This window comes from Pongo abelii, chromosome 1 (genome assembly GCF_028885655.2).
Source record: "Pongo abelii isolate AG06213 chromosome 1, NHGRI_mPonAbe1-v2.0_pri, whole genome shotgun sequence".
In the NCBI taxonomy this organism is placed as follows: domain Eukaryota; kingdom Metazoa; phylum Chordata; class Mammalia; order Primates; family Hominidae; genus Pongo; species Pongo abelii.
The window spans coordinates 4,430,123-4,451,571 of NC_071985.2; the positions used below are offsets into that span (position 1 = coordinate 4,430,123).

At 42.2% G+C, this 21,449-nt stretch overlaps 1 protein-coding gene across 2 annotated transcripts in view; it reads right to left on the minus strand.

Moving 5' to 3' along the window:
- DESI2 (desumoylating isopeptidase 2) overlaps positions 1-14,999 on the minus strand; it is a 61,365-nt gene extending 46,366 nt beyond the window's left edge. Inside the window, exon 1 of one of the 2 annotated variants that reach the window (XM_024241716.3) lies at positions 14,719-14,999. In XM_024241716.3, coding sequence (XP_024097484.1) covers positions 14,719-14,760 — 42 coding nt within the window. In that variant the 5' untranslated portion in view covers positions 14,761-14,999. 2 annotated transcript variants of the gene reach the window in all.
- Between the last annotated feature and the right edge of the window lie 6,450 nt (positions 15,000-21,449).

Consider the following 21,449-nt stretch of genomic DNA (forward strand, 5'->3'; position numbering starts at 1 on the left):
GATCACATAATGAGTGACTATGCTTCAGCACCAGCAATGGCTTGTGTCTTTCAGCCCTCTCACTGGCTGTTCACCTCTGGAGGCCTGCTTCTCTCTGCTATCCTAATGGATCTCCCTAGTCTGTCAGGTGACAGGTGAGAGCCCTAAACCATTGCACTAATTCAGAGTAAGAGTCAGGACTGAAGAAAAGTTAGGACTGAGGAGGGGGCAGCAAGAGGCTGTACTTGACCTTTTCCTCCTTGGTCAAGCCTGCTTCTGTTAAAGCAAGAGGCAGTGTAATGCAGTTTGTGGTACAACCTGGAATCAGGATGCATGGATTTGTATCCTATACCCTCTTTTTAGCTGTGTGACCTTGGGAAAGTTAGTTAACTTTTCTGTGCCTGTCTAAAATGGGAACAGTAATAATACCTAGCATACAGTATCATTGTAAGGATCACGTGAGTCATTTTAACCCACCTCTTTCATCAGCGTGACCTGGATGTGAGACCCAGAGTCAAAGGAGATCATTTTGCAGCTGTAAAATTTGACTGCCCCACTGGATTTCGGACTTGCATGGGCCCTTTAACCCCTCTGTTTTGGCCAATTTCTCCCATTTGGAATGGCTGTATTTATCCAATACCTGTATCCCCATTATATCTAGGAAGTAGCTAGCTTGCTTTTGATTTTACAAGCTCATAGGAAGGGACTTGCCTTGTCTCAGATGAGACTTTGGACTGTGGACTTTTGGGTTAATGCTGAAATGAGTTAAGACTTTAGGGGACTGCTAAGAAGGTATGATTGGTTTTGAAATGTGCGGACATGAGATCTGGAGGGACTAGGGGTGGAATGATATGGTTTGGCTGTGTCCCCAGCCAAATCTCAACTTGTATTGTATCTCCCAGAATTCCCATGTATTGTGGGAGGGACCCAGGGGGAGGTAATTGAATCATGGGGGCCAGTCTTTACCATGCTATTCTCGTGATAGTGAATAAGACTCATGAAATCTGATGGGTTTATCAGGCAATTCCACTTCTGCTTCTTCCTCATTTTTCTCTTGCTGCCACCACGTAACAAGTGCCTTTTGCCTCCTGCCATGATTCTGAGGCCTCCCCAGCCACATGGAACTGTAAGTCCAATTAAACCTCTTTTTGCTCCCAGTTTCAGTCACGTCTTTAAAAAGGAACTAATATAGACACTGCGTCTGCCCTCACGGTCACTACAGAGTGGGAAACTTAAAAAATCTTTATTGCTGTATTATTGTTTGATACCCACAGATAAAAGAGCAACAGGTCAGAATGAATGAGACTGATTAAAACAGTTCTTGTTCACTTATTTGTTAGGCTTAAAAGTAATATATTTCTAAAGAAGTTCATTTAAAAAGACAAACCTTCAGCTTGAGAACACGATACAATACGGTTGATGGTTAATAGAGATAAATATTAAAGTATATCACTAATTCTCCTCAGTGTGAATGAATGGGGACTATAAAATATAGCATATTCATTCACTGGAGTGATAGAGTAGAAAGTAAAAAAAAACTGATGAGGCAGAAGAGAGTGGTGACAATTCTGAAAGAGAAGTCCTTGTATAGACAGGAGAGAGGATGGGGTCTAGTACACAGCGGAAGCTTTCATCTCAGATAGAGACATGGACAATTCATTCCATATGATCAGAGAGAAGGCAGACTACATATGGTAAAACAGTGGTGGTGGAAGGATGAGAAAACTGCCTTTTTTTTTCTCTTCAGTGAAATAAGCTGTGAGGTAATCTCTGAAAATAAGCTGAGAGTAGGGAATGGGGAGAAAGTATGACATATTGTAGTTGTCTCGGAGAGTGGGAATGTCAACTGACCAGAGAAATAAGGAAGCACTGCTAGACAGTATTTAGGGCCCTCTTGGAGTTTGTGGTCACAATTGTAAAGTGAGATCTGTCAGTATGGTTGTTTTTCTCTAGCCCTATTCAGCTGCCGAGGTGTAGATGGTGAGCCGATTTTAACTATGGAGACAAGTATGACAGAGGGAGTGACTCTAACAGTAGATTGCAGAATAGCCTAGATGAAGAGGGGAGCAAAGAAGTGATTATTTTAAGGAACTGGCTCACACAACTGTGGGGCTTGGTAGATCCGAAATCTTCAGAGCAGGTCTGTAGGATGCAGATTCAGGGAAGAGGTGATGTTGCAGCTTGTCTGGAGCCAAAATTCGTTCTTCCTTGGGGAACTTAGTTTTTCTTTTAAGGCCTTCAACTGACTGGATGAAGCCCATCCATATTTTGGAGGGTAATTTCTTTACTCAAAATCTATAAAACTGTTACATCTAAAAAGCACCTTAGCAGCAACATCTAGACTGGTGTCTGACTAAAACTGGGTACCATGGTCTACTCAAGTTGACACATAGCATTAACTATCACAGAAATATTCACAGAAAAGATTTAGGAGGCAGGGCAGTTTTTAGATCACGGTATATCCATGAGTGCCACAGAGTGCAGAAGTTAGTTCCGAGAGGGGTGTAAGATGAGGACAAACAAAAAGAGAATCAGCACATTTCTGGGTTATGGAGGGGATGAGATGAGGAAAAAGAAATACAGCATAACGGTTAGGAGCACAGATTTTAGTGTTAAGAGCTCTTGTTCAAGACTGTGCTCTACCACTATGGCATGACTCTGAGCTTGCTTTTCAACTAGGCCTCAGTTTCATCAACTTAAAAAGGGATAATAATATAAGGAAATGGCTTAGTATAGTGGCATACTGAAAACACTAAAAAAAAAAAATCAGGTATTATTATGGGAAGATTCAATATTGTAAGTGTATCAATTCTTCCCCTCAAATTGTTCATAAATGTAATGTCATTACACTTAAAATTTCACTGAGGTTTTTTAACAAATTGCTTCTACATTTTACTTGAAAAATGAATATGTAAAATAAATTCTGAAAGAGAATAAGAGAAACTTGCACCACTGATATCAAAACTTGCTGGAAGAGACTAGTATAATTCAACATCTAATAATGGTGCAGGAAGAGGCAGAAATGAATAGCACAGACAGTCTTCAAATAGACCTAAATATCCATGATAATTTAGTACAACATAAACATAGTATGTGCCACAAATTAACATGGGGAAGCATGGATTATTCAATAAACAGCATTGGGATAACTGGCATTCCACTTGGGAACAAACATGTAGATTATTTCTATTATTTTTTGCAAGGAAAAATCTAGGAAAGGACTGGAAGATGAAAGGTTATAAAAGACCAGCAGTTTTGACCACAAATAACAAAATTTCTGCAAGGTAAAGGACACTTATAAATACACTTACCAAGCTTAATAGGGGATTTTAATTTATTTACTGTCATTTCATAACTTATATGCTTGGTCCTACTTGTATTTATTTTTGAGACAGGGTCTTGCTCTGTCGCCCAGAGTGAGTGCAGTGGCACAATCATGGCTTACTGCAGCCTCGACCTTCTGGGCTGAGGCAATCCTCCCATCTCAGTCCCTTGAGTAGCCGGAATCACAGGCATGGGCCTGGCTAATTTATTTATTTTTTGTAGAGATAAGGTCCCACCTACCACCCACCTCAGCCTCCCAAAGTGCTGGGATTACAGGCCTGAGCCACAGTGCCTGGCCTTGTCTTCATTTCATATTGAACTTTTCTCTTTGTTTTTTCTATTATACCATATGGATTACGTCTTCGTTGCTCTTTTCCCTGTAGGTTTTATTTTCTCCCAATGATACATCTTAATGAAAACAATTTACACATACACTCAAATATAATCTTCCAAAACAAGAATTAAGTATATTTACAACACACCTCCTTCTATATAGGGCTGCTACAAGCTTTTACCTCTTCTCTCTCACCCAAGGTTTATTCAACATAACCTGAAAACTTAATCTTTAAAAATCATCATGCTTGTTCTCTTCAAAGAGTAATTCTGGATACTGGCCCTGTTTTTAACCACAGTTATAGACTGAGATATGTTAAATGAGTATTGATGGCCATGGCCTTTCCTTTTACAGTGTAACCACCCCATTGTTAAGTTCTTGAATAATTTTTTTTTTTTTTTTGAGATGGAGTCTCACTCTGCTGCCCAGGCTGAAGTGCAGTGGCGCAACCTCGGCTTAATGCAACCTCCGCCTCCCAGGTTCACGCCATTCTCCTGCCTCAGCTTCCCGAGTAGCTGGGACTACAGGCGCCCGCCACCATGCCCAGCTAATTTTTTGTATTTTTAGCAGAGACGGGGTTTCACCGTGTTAGCCAGGATGGTCTCGATCTCCTGACCTCGTGATCCGCCCACCTCGGCCTCCCAAAGTGATGAGATTACAGGCGTGAGCCACCGTGCCCGGCCAAGTTCTTGAATAATTTTTTAACCCTCAGAAAGGTATCTACATATTGTCTATGTCCTTTTGTACATGAATGACAACTGGAGAAGCTGTAGTATTCAGACATAAATCTTTTCCCTTTTAATACTCTGTAGATAATGCTCCACTTTATTATTCAGCCTTTGGTATAAGCAAAGAGAAGTCTGAAATTAGCCTGATTTTTGTTCCTGTGTAACTTTTTTGCCTTTGTGTATTTGTAGGATTTTTTACTTTATTCTTAAAATTTGCGGCCGGGCGTGGTGGCTCCGGCCTGTAATCCCAGCAGTTTGGGAGGCTGAGGCGGGCGGATCACAAGGTCAGGAGATTGAGACCATCCTGGCTAACGTGGTGAAACCCCGTCTCTACTAAAAATACAAAAAATTAGCTGGGCGTGGTGGCGGGCGCCTGTAGTCCCAGCTACTCAGGAGGCTGAGGCAGGAGAATAGCGTGAACCCAGGAGGCGGAGCTTGCACTGAGCCGAGACGGATGCCAGCTTGGACGACAGAGCGAGACTCCTTGTCAAAAAAAAGAAAAAAAAAAAAACTGCAAGTTAAACCAGGCTTTGGTTGAATGGTCCTAACTTTTAAAAAGTTTTGCCTATCACTTGATCCTTTTGACCCTTCTACTTGAATTTCTGACTTTCTAAATCTTGTTATTTTCTCTTTAGTTCCCAATCTAACTCTCTTTCTAGTTAAAAATTAGGAAATTGTGCTTTTCATTTTTGTGGAATCTATCCTAATCCCAGATTTTTCCCTTTCTGGTGGTACTGCTTGTTCTATTTTCAATGATCCTCCTGAATCTACCTGAGAACTTATATCAGCAATTCCTTAAAAACTTCTCTTGTTTCTTGCTGTACATTTACTTAACAGGTGGCATGTGGCCTGACTTACAGCCTTGATGTTTGCTTACCCTCTGTCTGGAACACTTTCTCCTTTCTACATGGTATACTTCACCTTTCGGGAATGCCTTCTTAGTGAGGCCTTTCTTGACCACTCTCTTTGAAACTGCAGTAACCGGTAACTATACCATCCTGACTTACACTGTCCCTCCCCTTCTTTGCTTTACTTTCCTCTTTAGCACTAATTACCACTTACTATCTCATATATTTTATTTATTAGCTTTATTCTGTTTAATAGTTTAGACAGATGAGTTTGGCATTATTTAACTATTTTCTGGATACAAATTTCAAAAAACAAAAAAAAAATCCTGTTTTCATCAATGGGGGTTGGGGGGAAGAATATGATAGAAAAGATGTCAGTTCTTCTCAAGTTAATTTATAAGTTTAGTGCAAGCCCAATTAAAAAAATCTACGGACTTCTGGGTATATATCCAAAAAAATCGAAAGCAGGACTTGAATAGACATTTTTATTTTTATAAACCCATGTTCACACACCATTATTCATAATAGCCAAAGGATGGAAGTAACCTGTGTCCAATGACACTGAAAATTAGCTTGATTTAGAAAAAAACAAACAACCCCATCAACAAGTGGGCAAAGGATATGAACAGACACTTCTCAAAAGAAGACATTTATGCAGCCAAAAGACACATGAAAAAATGCTCATCACTGGCCATCAGAGAAATGCAAATCAAAACCACAATGAGATACCATCTCACACCAGTTAGAATGGCGATCATTAAAAAGTCAGGAAACAACAGATGCTGGAGAGGACGTGGAGAAACAGGAACACTTTTACACTGTTGGTGGGACTGTAAACTAGTTCAACCATTGTGGAAGTCAGTGTGGCGATTCCTCAGGGATCTAGAACTAGAAATACCATTTGACCCAGCCATCCCATTACTGGGTATGTACCCAAAGGATTATAAATCATGCTGCCATAAAGACACATGCACACGTATGTTTATTGTGGCACTACTCACAATAGCAAAGACTTGGAACCAACCCAAATGTCCATCAATGATAGACTGGATTAAGAAAATGTGGCATATATACACCATGGAATACTATGCAGCCATAAAAAAGGATGAGTTCATGTCCTTTGTAGGGACATGGATGAAGCTGGAAACCATCATTCTCAGCAAACTATCACAAGGACAAAAAACCAAACACTGCATGTTCTCACTCATAGGTGGGAATTGAACAAGGAGAACACATGGACACAGGAAGGGGAACATCACACACCGGGACCTGTGGTGGGGTAGGGGGATGGGGAGGGATAGCATTAGGAGATACACCTAATGTGAATGATGAGTTAATGGGTGCAGCACACCAACACGGCACATGTATACATATGTAACAAACCTGCACGTTGCGCACATGTACCCTAGAACTTAAAGTATAATAATAAAAAAAAAAGAAAATTAGCTTGATTTCTGTGGCATATACATACACAATGGAATATTACTCAGCCTTAAAAAGGAAGGAAATTCTGATACATGCTGCAACACAGATAAACCCTGAGGACTATGCTAAGTGAAATAAGCCAGTCACAAAACAAATACTGTATTATTTCACTTAAATGAGGTTATCCAGTCAAATGCACAGAAACAGAAAGCAGAATGATGATTACCAGGGACTGAGGGGAGGGAGAAATGGGGAGTTGTTGTTTAATGGGTACAGAGTCTCAGTTTTGCAAGATAAAAAAGTTCTGAAGACTGGTTGCACAAAAATGTGAATATACCTAACACAGTAGATTGTATAGTTAAAAACATAAATTTTATGTTATGTGTATTTTAACACAATTAAAACAAAACAAAAACCTATGGAATTTTTTCAGCGAGCCTTACAAAGTACTCCCAGAAAAGGAAATGAAGGCCAATAAAGCTTTGGAATAATAATAAAGGGAAACTGGCCTAATCAGATTCCAAATATAACGTGGAAGTATAATAATTAAAATAGTGTGGTAATAAGGCTAGAATCAACAATTCTGTATGGGTAAGAATTTAGTATTATGATTAAGGATGACATCACAATTTAGAGAGGAAAGACTTATTTCAAATAATGTGGGGCCAATTAGTTGATTTTTAATTTATTGTTTTTAAGTTACTGTCACATCTATACCAAAATACATTCCAGATAAACTAAAACAAAATTATTTTCATGCATCCCATTGTCCTTTTATTATTATTTTTGCCTTTCGTACAGTTTAACATTATTTTGGCAGTTCTCACTTTACATTTTATTAACCAATTGGCTGACATTTACACAATAATGTTGCTTTGGAATTCACATAATCTTGTAGAGAATTTGACAGTCAACAAACGGAAAGTGTAAGTACATCCCATCTTAAGAAAAATCTGACCGGGTGTGGTGGCTCACACCTGTAATCCCAGCACTCTGGGCGGCCAAGGCAGGTGGATCATGAGGTCAGGAGACTGAGACCAGTGTGGCCAACATGGTGAAACCCTGCCTCTACTAAAAATACAAAAAAACTAGCTGGGCGTGGTGGCGCACGCCTGTAGTCCTAGCTACTCTGGAGGCTGAGGCAGGAAAATTGCTTGAACCCAGGAGGCGGACGTTGCAGTGAGCAGAGATGGCGCTGCTGCACTCCAACCTGGGCGACAGAGCAAGACTCCGTCTCAAAAAAAAAAAAAAAAAAAAAACCAAAAAAAAAAAATTAACAACAAAAAAAGAAAAATCCATAAAACAAAGAATTCATCTAAATAGTAGGCTCTCTGGTATTTTTAAAGTATCTGATTTACAAGTTTCAAACGTTTTGTTAACTTTATCCATCATTGTAAATGTGGCCATGGAACTGATATACACTACGGTATGCCACTGAAAGTCTGAAGGGGTTTTAGTCACCAATACGCTTGGACCCTACTGGCATCTGAGTTGTATTTTCAAATACTTCAAATTTTCCATTTTAAGTTACTAGGTCAATATTTATTCTATGCCAAGTCGAGTGACTGCTATGATGAAACAATTTTTAACCGAACATTTTTAGGTTTATAAAACACCTTTCATAGATGGCACTGTAGCAGAATGACTCCCCAAAATGTTCCCAGAACCTGTGAACATGTTACATAGCAAAGAGACTTTGCAGATGTCATTGAAATTATGGACCTCAATATCAGGAAATTATCCTGGAATATCTGGGTGGGTCTCACTTAATTACCTGGCCTCTTAAAAACAGAAAACTTTCTGTGGCTGGAGGTAGGACAGATGTGGAGGAAAGTGAAGTCAGAGATATTTGAAGCATAAGGATTCCACACACCATTGCCGGTCTGAAGATGGAGGACTGGATGACACTTGAAGCAACTGAGAGAGGATCCCAGCTGACAGCAGCAAGGAATGGGACCTCAGACCTACAAATATAAGCAACTGAATTCTGTTAACAATCTGAATGAACTTGGAAGCAGATTTGCCCCCAGAGCCTAACACCTTGATTTTGGGCTTGTGAAGACTATAGCAGAGGAACTGGGCTAACCCACCTGGTCTTCTGATTTACGTAAGTGTGAGATGATAAATTTGTGTTGTTTTAAACCACTAAGTTTTTGGCAACTTGTTATTGCAGCAATAGAAAACAAATGTACGTATGTATGGTAACTGAATTCTTTTCTCATACATACTAGCTTCCCCCACCCCACTCCCCCCTAAAAAACAAAAGAGGACAATGCCATAAATAATGTAGGAGGGCAGATGTACAATTGTCCTTTTGCTTAGCTAGACTCATGGGTCACTATTTGCCTAAGAAGCATATTGATATAAGTAAATTAAGGTAAATTCCTTACCGTTAAAAAAAAAAAAAAAGATGGATGACCAGCTCCTACTATTCCTATTAACTAGTTAATTTATGTTAAAATTCAGGAACTGACAATGTTTTCGGAAAGATTATCTTCCAAAGAGTAATTAAGGTCCAACTTCAAGAAATAAACTTATTAAAAACATTTCCTAAGTCTAGTCCCATAGTATTTTAAGTTTTGTCAAAGAAAACTACTTGATTTTTTTCTGTCCCATTCCTATAATCCTCGCCTCCCCTTCATCTGGACACCCTAGTCCAACAATCAAAGCTAAAACCTAGCAATGCACTCAAGCAAAGGTACAAGAAAAAACACCAGAAATAGGCATTTGGCACAAAGAGGAAGATCACATGATCTTTTCATGCCATTTAAGTACTGGCAACTCTCCTAATAAAAACCAGCTAAAGCCCCACTCATTCAGCGGATATTTCTAGAACACCATCTAGTGACAGGCCCTGTTGTAGACACTGGTAATAGCATGGCGCTATCGGAGAACTTAGTCTGGTGGGATGCACAGGATAATATATGCAGTAATGGAGACACGCACAAAGTACAACTAGGGCATAGTAGTTCACTCAAGTCTGAGGAATAAAGACTAAGCGACAGCCAGAAGGAGCAAACAGGAGGTTGCAGGTGATCAATGCTGGACAAGGCCACTCCAGACAGGATGGGCATGCATAAAGATATGGGGATGTGATATAGCCTGTTTGGACAGCTAAAAAATTTCACTGTGTGAGAATAAAGAGTGTTATGTAGAAGAGGGAAATGGACCTTTAACTGTCAGCCAGGGGCCACATCATAAAGTGCATTACACTTTATCCTGGTTATGTTTCAGAAAGGTTACTTTGGTAACAGAACGGAGGGAGGATTAAAATGAAGTAATACTAGAGATTGAAACTCGTAAGGAGGCTATTATGTGAATAGAGATGAGGGCCTGAACTTGAGAAGCATTAGTGGAAATGGGGATAAAGTAACCAATTTAAACAATATCCAGAAAGTAAAATATGTGACAGACATCATAGGTTCCCATCAAATTGCCATTTCCAACTTTTTGCCTTCCTCACCCACAACTCACCATAAAGGTTAGAAACACCAGATATCCACTTACTTAGCTTCATCACAGTTGCACACGAGCCAATTCTAGATAATCTCTTGGGGAAAGGAGTGTGGCTCTGGTAAGTTTTTCCTTTCTATTAAAAGAACAGAGGTGCATGTAGAAAATGACCCTATCTTCTTCCATCTTCCTTCACATACTGCTGACTGAGGATACTATTTGGTGCTATGGCAGTTACTTCACAACTATGAGAGGACGAACCAAGGGCAAAAGCCAACGTGCTGAGGATGGTACAGTAAAAGGATGGAAAGTCCTGGTTCTTGATGGCACAGCTGAGCTGGTGAACTAATCCAGGGCCTGTTTATCTCTGGACTTAAGTATTCTTCCAGCTTAAGCCAGTGACTCTCAAGCTCTCTGTTGCTTTCAGACAGAATCAACCAAACTAAAACAAAGAGACAGGGCCTGCTGACTGACTGTGAAGGGTTTATAATAAAGAAGAATTTAAGTTTCCTCCCAGGTTTCCGGTTTGGGAAACTACAACAAAAGTGGTGGCTTTTTGGGCAGTGGCATGAAACAAGAGGAAGAATGTGCGCTGTGGACAGGAGGAAAGGGAAGAAGTTTGTTCCTGGACATGTTGATTTGAGATACGAAGGAACCATTTAGGTGGGATGTGTGATTCTGGAACTTGCTCAAAAAGTCTGAATTAGATCTGCAGATGTATGAGAAATCGGATCTATCACACCTGCCTGACCTGACACTCTGTTGGAGGAGTCTAATGGAGATAGGCGTCATAAGAACGGAGTCCAGACAAAAATGTCCTTATTTGAAGTGTCCTAGAAAGTGGTTCTTTTCTATTCTTTAAAGACTTTGAAGATGTATAGGTACTACTTTATAATAAAATTGGTACAGGCTGGGCACAGTGGCTCACGCCTATAATCCCAGAACTTTGGGAGGCTGAGGCGGGCGGATCACTTGAGGACAGGAATTTGAGAAAAGCCTAGCCAACATGGTGAAACCCACCTCTACAAAAATACAAAAAATTAGCCGGGCATGAGGGCAGGTGCCTGTAATCCCAGCTACTTGGCAGGCTGAGGCGGGAGAATCACTTGAACTGGGGAGGCAGAGGTTGCTGTGAGCCGAGATCACACCACTGCACTCCAGCCTGGGTGACAGAGTGAGAAAACAAATAAATAAAATAAGTAATAAATAAAATTGGTAGAAACTTGTTAACACAATGAATTTACAAACATTATCAAATACCTGCATATTTTTATTTTATAAAAATTCGTTAGTCAAGATAACCTGAAAAGCACAAAATCTGGATCTATGAAAAATGAAGACTGTTAAAATGACTACACCAGAGATTTGTCTCAGTATTTGAAACTAATCTGAGTCACCTGCTTTGCTATGTGTGCCAGTCAATTAGCAATACATGAACAAGCTCATTCCCACGACTCAGAAAGTAGCTCTACGACGTTTTTATTGGTGGTAGATTACTCCAAAGTACACAGAGGAACATAATCACTGAGAAGGCAGCAAGCAATAGGAACACTATGCATGATTAAGTAACCTCCTGAGGATCACACTCTTCTTCCATGAGAAGGAAGTTAATACTGGTGACCCCAATAGAATTATTTTCATGCATACGGCAGAGTTATGGAAGAAAAGAAATGATCCGCAGCAGCCCAATCTAGAGAACAGGAAAAATACAATCAAAACTGGAACGGGTGACAATCTAACAAAGAGACACAAGGACACATGGCAAGAGGTCCCTACAACCATGATTATAAGGGCATCCCTAAGGTTGATTTTCATATTTACAGAGTTTGAACCAGACAGCTGATGTACTAGGCCTATACAGACAACAGCAACCCTCATCCAAAGCATCTCTGATGAATAGGAAGAATTACCAAAGATAAAAGGAATTTACCCTTGGCATCAAGCAAAAATGTTTCAAAAACCAAAACTGACTTGAGAAAAATTAGCATAACAGACCAAAATTTGTATCTCAATCTAAACAACTGATCACACTGTTCCCCTCCATGAAAACCTTAAATGGTTCTGCTGGCTCAAGGAGACCCCTCACCCCTTCACCCAAGCCCACAACTCATCTGACTAAAGAAGTTCTAATCAAACTTTCAGTTTTGTCTCCTTTCATTTATGCTATACTCTAGTTATACTGGACCAGCTGATAGTTCCCAAATCCCACCTGCGCTTTCCCTATTCCTGCCATTTTGTTCATGTCAATTGTTCTCTGCCCTTGTGGATGCTACCCATTCTTCAAGTTTCATACCTTTGATTTTTCAGCATTCCCTGATCCTGCAACTACATAGTCTCCTCCTTTGCACCCTTGTCTGCTTTTATTAAAACCATGCTATTCTGTCTTGAATTGTTGCCACTGTTGTGTATCTCCTCTACAATACTCTAAATTCCTTAAAGAAGAAAGGACAGTTAACTCATCCTTGTGGCTTCTACCAGGTCAAAAATAATAAGTAATGGTAGGTTGCTGAATTAGTGACATAAAACACTCAAAGCCCTCAAAAGAACATACAAGATCAAGTTTATTAAAAGTCTAATAATTCAACTATTTATCATTCCGATAAACATTCATATGCTTCATCTCCTTTTCATAGGCAAAAGCAATATAAAGACATAAGTTCAGGAATTAGTAGAGAAGATAGTGAATCAGATTTTGGTCTACAAATTCTAGATTATATTTTTAGTTGTTTAGGCAGATCACTTACTCTCTCCCCTGTCTGCTTCTTCTCTAACTACCTATTTTACAAACTTGATGTGAAGAATAAGATCTTGTTAATTAGTCAATATTTTAAATCGTTCAGAACAGTCCTCCCTTCGAAAATACTGAATACCATCTCTAGCTTTTCCCAATCGACCACAATTTGCAAAGATTTTCCTGTATCACAGAATGCCTGAAGTGTAAAGAAGCCCACTATATGCCAAAAAATGCATTTTCGTTTTCATGTAAAAGGTAAAACTCTCTTCCTCTATTCTCACAAATTCTTTTAGGCTCTGAAACCATGGCTGCTGGCCACTGTATACTCCTCATTTATAAACGGGTTTGTTTAATAATCTAGGAGAAAAGGCACACTGTGATCTCAAGAGCAGAATATATTCTGAAAGACAGTAATAGCCCTCATGAATAAAAAACAAACCAAATTCAGATTAGGGGGGTGTGCACAGAAAAAGTAAAAGGGCAGTAAGAATCTTGAAAAATAAAGGTGTTCAGCTGAACACAATAAGTTTAAATCCAGAGAATTATTTCTCAACCAGTGACACAGGCCAAAGAACTTACAAAGTGCCATGGTTTTCTAGGATCTTTTGTTTGGCTTATTCTCCTCTTCAACTTTTTCTGTCCTGTTTCACTTTTCTCAGCATGTTAACTCATCTCCTTTCATCTCCAGGCTCACATCAGAATTCAACAGAGGACTCATCTCAAGTGGCAGACAGTTCCTACACCCTTCTGACACAATTCCCAGATACGGCATGAGAAATCCCACTCTACCCAAGATATAATAACACTGTAAATTTAGAAACTTATAAATAATACAAGGGAATACAAAGTTTAGAACTGTATAAGACTCTTGGCCTGTAGTATTTCTGCTCTCCTGCATCTTTAAGCCAACAAAAATAACGACGGGCAATTTTTCATTTGTCAGTCAACTTACAAGGAATTTTAAGCATTGCAGTCAGAGGTACTAATCCATTCTACAGAACAAAAACCCATCAACCCAAAGCAAGCAAACACACCCAAACATGCATCTAACTGCAACGACAATTCTCTACCGGGTGCTTTTTTCTGGGGGCATTTCACTGCAAAAATCAGGCAAACCAGTTCTTGGACTCGATTCTGCGTGCTTGCCATACTCCAAAGTTAGATGATACAATCAACAACTTCTTCCCTTCCCTCTCCTGCGGTCACGTCACCTGTTGCATCACCTGGAAAGTGGTCTTCAGAGTGTAGCAAAGGAGCACCACCAGGATCTCTAAATAATTCAGCTGGGCTATTTTCTTGATAAATGTTAGCCTCATTCATATTTTAACGAGGCTGCCTTTAACACACAAGGAAAGGGTGTGTTGGCTCCTGTTCACCTTTGAAGAGATTCTAGCACAGGCACCCGAAAGCTGTGACTTTCTGGACTCAGAGGGGCTTGGGAGTTTTTGAAGACGTAGCCATGGAGAGAGATGTACAGTTCGGCAGAAGCAGAGGAGCTGGGAGCGCAGGCGGTCGGGACGGGGGTCCTGGGGCAGCCCCGGGGGCCGGCAAGTGGGGTTGGAAACGCAACGGAAGCTTTGCCGAAAGGACACTGCACGGCGGCCAAGGGGTCGGGCCCAGAGCCGGGGTCGGGGCCAAGCTGAGCGGATGGGAGAGGTTCAAGCCCACCCGAGCTTTGGCCAAAACCCTCGGGCTGACTGGGTTCACCGGAGCGTCGACGAGTGCCAGGATTAAAAAATAACAATACTCCCTCCTTTACCCCCGGCTTCCCCCGAGAACTAGGCTGGAGGCGGAGACGCGAGGCAGGAAGCGCCCGGGGCCGGGGTCCGAGCCCGACCGGCGAGAGGAAGCCGGCCTGGGCCAGGGCTCGGGGCCGCCAGGGGCCGCACTCACCATGTCGTACACGTTGAGCACCACTAACTGGTTAGCCCCCATCCTCCTCCCCGCGGCCGCCGCCTCGTCCTCAAGCCGCTCCGTCTCCGCGGGGCCGGAGGCCGCTCTCACCCCCGCAGGCGCTTCAGGGGGCCTGAGCCGGGCACTAAGCGTACAGCCCGGCCCGCGGCAGCCGGGGCGGAAGCATCGGGCAGCCGAGCCGCTCCCGGGCGCCGCCGACAGGAGCCTCTGTGCGGACGGGGCCGGACCGTTGGCGGCCCGCTCCGGATGAGGCACCTCCCCTAGGCGGCAGACACGTGGGGAAAGGCGGGGCTTGAGCAAGGGGCGGGCGCCAGGCGCCCCGGGGGCGGGGCCGGCCCGGCGCCAGGACTGAGCCCGCCTGCGCTCTGGTTCTCGGCCGGCGCACCTCGGGACCTAAAATGGCGGCAGCTTCGGCGCCTCCGCGTCCTGGAGGAACGGGGACCCAAGAAGACTACAGTTCCCAGCATGCAGTGAGGATTTCCCCTTGCTACTATAAGTGCAGAGGCGGAGTCTCAACAGCCCTTCGACTACAACTCCCTGCATGCCGCGGAGGCCCCGGTCCTACCAGACCAGGCCTCCCCGGGAGACTACAACTCCCAGCATGCAGTGCTTTAGAGCTGCGGCAGATCCCTTGCCGTCCGCGGGCGGTGAAATCTTCTACCTTCATTCACCCTCTCATCGCCGGTGCTGCTGCTGTTAGTAGTTGATGTCGCGTTGAGCTCGATGAAGTCAGCGAAATGTGGCAAAAGACCAGAGTGATGACCCTAAGTTTTCCAAATCCCTCCTCACTTTTTATTTGGCAAGGGGAGGGGTGGGGAAATAGAGGAAGACGAGTTACTGGTGTGTGATGAGGTGTAACGTGCATCCAGTTAATCCTAATGTGGAATTTACATTTTGTGAAACTATCTTGCTGAGATGGGAAGGGTACAGTAACCGTAGCTTAGCACAATCCTGGGACGTAGTATGCAGCTCTGCATTAATTCAACAGATGTTTGTTGTGTGCTTCCCATGTGCCAGGCAGTGTTGTAGGCCCTCGGGAATGCCGTGATAAACAGGGACAAACAAAATATCACTGATATGTGCTTTGCAGAAAATTTAAGTAAGGTGAAGTCATTCTTAAATTGGCTGCACGGGGAAGATCGCTGTAATGAGTTTTAAGCTGAAATATGAATGACAAAGCCAGCCCCGCAAATATGAGGGGGAGGAGTATTTCAGTCAAAGGGAACAAATGCAAAGATCTGAGGCATGAAGGAGTTTTCTGTATTCAAGGAAACAAAAGATCACTGTTGCTGGGACACAATAGGCAAAGAGTTAACGGTATTAGATGAGCTGGGCAGGTAGGCAGAGGCCAGATCCCGGAAGGATTTTAAAATTCATAACAGGGGTTGTATTTTAAACGAAGCCATAAGTTTGGACCAGGGAGTGAAATGAGTGTGCGTGTGTTTAAAAATGATTACTTGGGTTGCTGTGTGGAAAATGAATTTCAGAGAGGCAAAGGAGGTGGAAATAAGGAGATGAGTGTGGCAGATTGTAAAAATAGCCACAAATTATTTCCAGTCTCCCAAATTATACTCTTTGGTGGTGTCTCCCCCCACTGACTGCACTGGACTGTGACTTGCTTTGGACATGGGACATTAACATCATGCAAGCAGAGGCTTAAAAAACACTTGTAAGTTGGGGCTTGCCCTCTTGCTGAACTTGGGAGTCCTGTGACCACCATCTTAGGAAAGAGTGTGGGCTAGCCTGATGGATGACGAGGGACACATGGTCAAGTCATGGCCCACATCCAGCTGACAACCAACCAACTGCGAACATGTGAAGCTCTCCCAGACTATCCTTCCGTGGCCACAACCACACTGATCGGATGAACTGCCCAGCCAACCCACAGAATGTGAGAAATAATGTTTTCAGTCACAAAGTTTTGGGGGTGGTTATGTGGCGAAAGTTAATTGAGTCCACCAATTGGATGCTGTTCCAGAAGCGCATGCCAGAAAGTGGCTTCGTTGTTGCTGATAGTGGTGGAGACTGAAATAATTAGAGTTTAAATATTTTGGAGTAAAGTCTGTGGAACTTGCTAATGGGTTAGATGTTGAGTTGGTTAGGGAGAGAGGATTCAAGAATAACTTCTAGATTTTTGACTTGGGCAACTGAGTGGACAGTCCTGGCATTTATAAGATGTGAAACATTTTGGGGAGGAGCAGGCTGGGGGGAGGGAAATCAAGAGTTATGGTTTGGTCATGCTAAGTTGGAGATGCCTTTTAGACATCAATGACTGCCAAGTAGTAGACATTTGAATAAACTGGAGTCATGGCCATTATAGACTTGGGGCTTGGTTGGATGACCTAGGAATATGTGTAGCTAAAAAGAAGTGGGCCAAGAACAGAGCTCTAGGACCCACCCTTCACCATGTAGAGGTCAAGTAAAGGATGAAGAGGAAGCACGGAGGCAGGAGGAAAATCAGAAAGAACATGATAACATTGATGTCAAGACTATTGGATTCAGCAATATAGAGATCACTGGTAGCTTTGACGTGAGCGGTCTCTGGGAGGAGTGAGATTTAAATAACTGCTTTAACAGTTTGAGAAGCAAATGTAAGGTGACAAAAGAGAGACAAACCTGGGGGCAACAGCTGGATAAGGCTGTGTGGTCAATGGAGGGCGTTTTGAAGATGGAAGGCATACTTGCATGTAAAGAAAGAAAAATTGATATAGGAGAGGGAAAGATTTGCAAGGGCAAAGAAGGGAGAGGGATCCAGGACACAAGTTAAGGGTTGCCGTTTCGTAGGGGGGATGCTTCATCCATAGTGATGGCATAGAAGGCAGATGCAGGTGCACAGTTATGGCATAGAAGGCAAGGAGACAGGTAGGCAGGTTAGAAATACGGGAGTGTAGGAAATGAGGGTGTTTGTTCCTGATTTACTTTGATTTTCTCAATGAATTACGAGGCAAGAATGTCATCAAAGAGTGAGACGTGAGGAGAGCGGTGTAGGGAGTTTGGAGAGACAGAAGGTGATGTAAAATAGAGGAAATAAGTAAACTTGGAAAATGTGGTTTGTCAGGTAGTGTTGGGGGACAGTAAATGCTGTGCACATCATTGTTTGACTGTCCTCTGGAAGGCTGTTGACAAAGTTTTAAAACCTGTTTTTGGTGTATCAGCTGCCTTGCTTCTCTTTCCTACCATGGTGTTCCTCCCCACCTTAAGCAATTACACAAACTACGTAATCACATCTGCTAAGTCCCTTTTCCTGTGAAAGGTGGGGAAAAGGCACTATGCATTTTCACCTTATTTAGTCCTGGCTGCAGTCCCCTGAGGGCTGAAACCACAGATTCACTTTAACTTACTGTACACACTCCCTTTGCCCTTTGTGATCTCATCCACTCTCAGCTGTAACTGTTGCATGTATCCTGAAGAGCTGCATGTCTCCATCTTCAGTGCTCTTCTCTCTCCAGAGTGCTAGGCCAGTATAACCTACAGCCTCTTGGACTTCTCTACCAGGATGTACTGGTTTCCCTTGGCTGCAAATTGCCACAAACTTAGTGGTTTAAAATAACACAAACTTATATTCTTATAGTTCTAGAGATCAGAAGTCCAAAATGGGTCTCCCTGGGTTAACATCAAGGGCTGTTCCTTCTGGAGACTCTAGGGGACAATCTACTTCCTTGCTTTCCCAGGTTCTAGAGGCTGCCCTCATTCCTCGGCTGATGGCTCATGGCCCCGTCACTCCAGTGCCCACCCCTGCAAGCCATTTCCATCATCGTGTCTTCTCTGACTCCCTTGTTTCTTCTTCTTACTTATGAAGAGCCTTGTGATTACATTGGGCCCACCTGATAACTGAGGATTCTCGCTCCATCTCAAGATCCTTAATCACACCTGGTAAGTCCTTTCTTCCCATGAAAGGCAACAGCCACAGATTCTGGAGATTAGGATGTGAACATCTCTGGGGAGCTGAGATTCTGCCGTACCACACAGGATGGCCCATGGTTACTTTGAATTTATCAGGTACAAAATAGAATTCATCATCTAATGATAGAATGAGTTATACTGCTCATGTAATTCAGGTATTGATCCATCAATAATGAATCATCCATCCTTCATTCATTGAACAAGTGTTAAATGAGTACCTTTGATGTGTCGCCTCTGCGTCCCTAATTCACCTGTGATAGAACAGACATGATCCTACCCTCATGAAGCTTACAATCCAGTGAAACACAGAGAATAATATCTATATTCTTATATATATATAAAATAAACATAATATAAAAATATATTCTTTTTTTTTTTTGAGATGGAGTTTCACTCTTGTTGCCCAGGCTGGAGTGCAGTGGTGCAATCTTGGCTCACCACAACCTCCGCCTCTCGGGTTCAAGCGATTCTCCTGCCTCAGCCTCCCAAGTAGCTGGGATTACAGGCGCCTGCCACCACGCCCGGCTAATTTTTTTTGTATTTTTAGTAGAGACCGGGTTTCTCCATGTTGGTCAGGCTAGTCTCGAACTCCCGACCTCAGGTGATCCCCCTGCCTCAGCCTCCAACAGTGCTGGGATTACAGGTGTGAGTCACTGTGCCCAGCCAAAAATATATTATACTTATATAATAATACTCTTATATTACATATTATAATATATAATCTGCATTATATATTATATTTTATTTATATATAATATGTATTATATATCTGTATCACTAATTCACTATGATAGAACAGACATGACCCTACCCTCATGAAGCTTATAATCCAGTGGAAGAAAAGAATATATATACTTACATATATCCTATAATAAAATATATAATATAAATTCTTATATATAGAATATAATTATTCTATTACATAATATACAATAGAATATAAATATTGACTCATAATTTTATAATTTAAATTGAAGGAGACCGTAGTAGAACATAACACGCAGACTTATTTGAGGTGGTTGTCAGGAAACGGATGAACAAAGAGAATTTAGTATACAGAATTGTAAATTGGGTATTAGAGGGCTGAAACAAAAAGGGAACACCGAGCTGTCAGAAAGCTAGAAACAGCTAGGACACTTAGGTCTGGGAGAATAAAGAGGTCAGAATTGAAAGATTTTTGAAGCTTGTAGGAGAGCCTTATTAAGCTGGAATTGCAGACCCTGAAGAGGAGAACTGCTGGTCTCTGGTATTTCTGAAGGGGCACAATGACATCGGCCCTGGAAAGTTTAAAAAGCTTCGAGCTAGGAATTATCCACCGCTGCTGAAATCAAGCGCTACTGCTGCTAGATGAAGAAGCCTGCCTACGTTCCTGCTGACCGGAAGGTAGAAAACAGGAAGTCCCTCCTCCTCCTGCCTTCCAGTTTCCGGCCAATATACCTTCCTAGATAGAAAGGCCCTGGCAACAGAAAGCAAAGCATAGAAAATCACTATTTCTTAGGTAACCTGGGGGGAGATCTAAGCTGCCCAAACCATTATAAAGGAAAATTAATTTTAAAGCTTATTGCTCTCTGTGTTGTAGAGATGACTGAGTCTGTGTTTTATTTATTGTTCTGTTCCAAATTACCCCAAAACGTAGCAGCTTAAAACATAGTTTCTGAAGGTCAGGAAGCCGAGGACGGTTAAGGTGGGTGTTTCTGGCTCTGAGTCTCTGGTGGAGCTGCAGTCATCTGATGACTTGACTGGGGCCTGAGGATCTGCTTCCAAGCTCACTGACATAGCAGCTGGCAGGAGGCTTTAGTTTATCACCACATGGGCCTGTCTATAAGGCTACATATGACATGGTAGCTGTTCTTCCCAGAGCAATTGATCCAAAACCAGAATGGGAGAGTGATCAACAAGAAAGCTGCAGTGTTTTATAACCTGGTCTCAGAAGTGACCTACCATTACTTTTGCTATATTCTGTTGATCATACTGACCAACTCTGGAGCAATATGAGGTGATACTACACAAGGGTGTGAATACAGGGATCACTGGAGCCCATCCTGGAAGCTGGCTACCACAGATGGCTATATAAAACTCTGTCAACTCCACTGAGGTGGTAGCCAGAGTGAAGAATGGCTTATGTGTTCCAGACCCCTGCTGGTTTCCTCTCTGCTCCACCATGAGAAATATTTGAGAGGTCATTCTCAGCTCCCTTCACCCTGCTCCCCATGCCCCATCCTCTGTTAGATCAGTTGTTATTGGTTGACTACACTTACTGCAAGATTTGGATATACAGTCCAGTGCTAGAAGATGGGCATATGAATTCTCCAGTAGATCTTGAAACTGTTTATTTTCCACTTCAAAATGACCAGGTCCCTGAGAAGGTAGCCTAGTTAGACAATTCAGGGGACAATGGTGCTCTTTGTCTTAGATGTCCTTAGTTATGAAGTTATGCATAATTGGAATTGATATACTTGACTTTTGAAGCCATTGGTAATTGTACCAGGTTGTTCAAATGAAAGTGAAATGTGATTGGCTAGGTTTTTGATAATGCTTTGCTAGTCTATATCTGGAGGTTATATTTCAGGCAAGGCAAATAACTTTCCCTAGATAGGTGGTAAGGGTTCAACATAGCTCACTTCTCAATTCTGTGCCTCCCTTGTCTCCAAGAACATGATCCCCTATTGGTGACAAGATGGAGGTCATCCTTGTGGAAACTTGGGCAGTCAGCTTCCCTAGTGCCTTTTCCATTCTTAATGGGTACAACATAACCTGAAGCCCACAACAACATGGCACCCAGGCATCTAGTCTACCATGGCATCTGT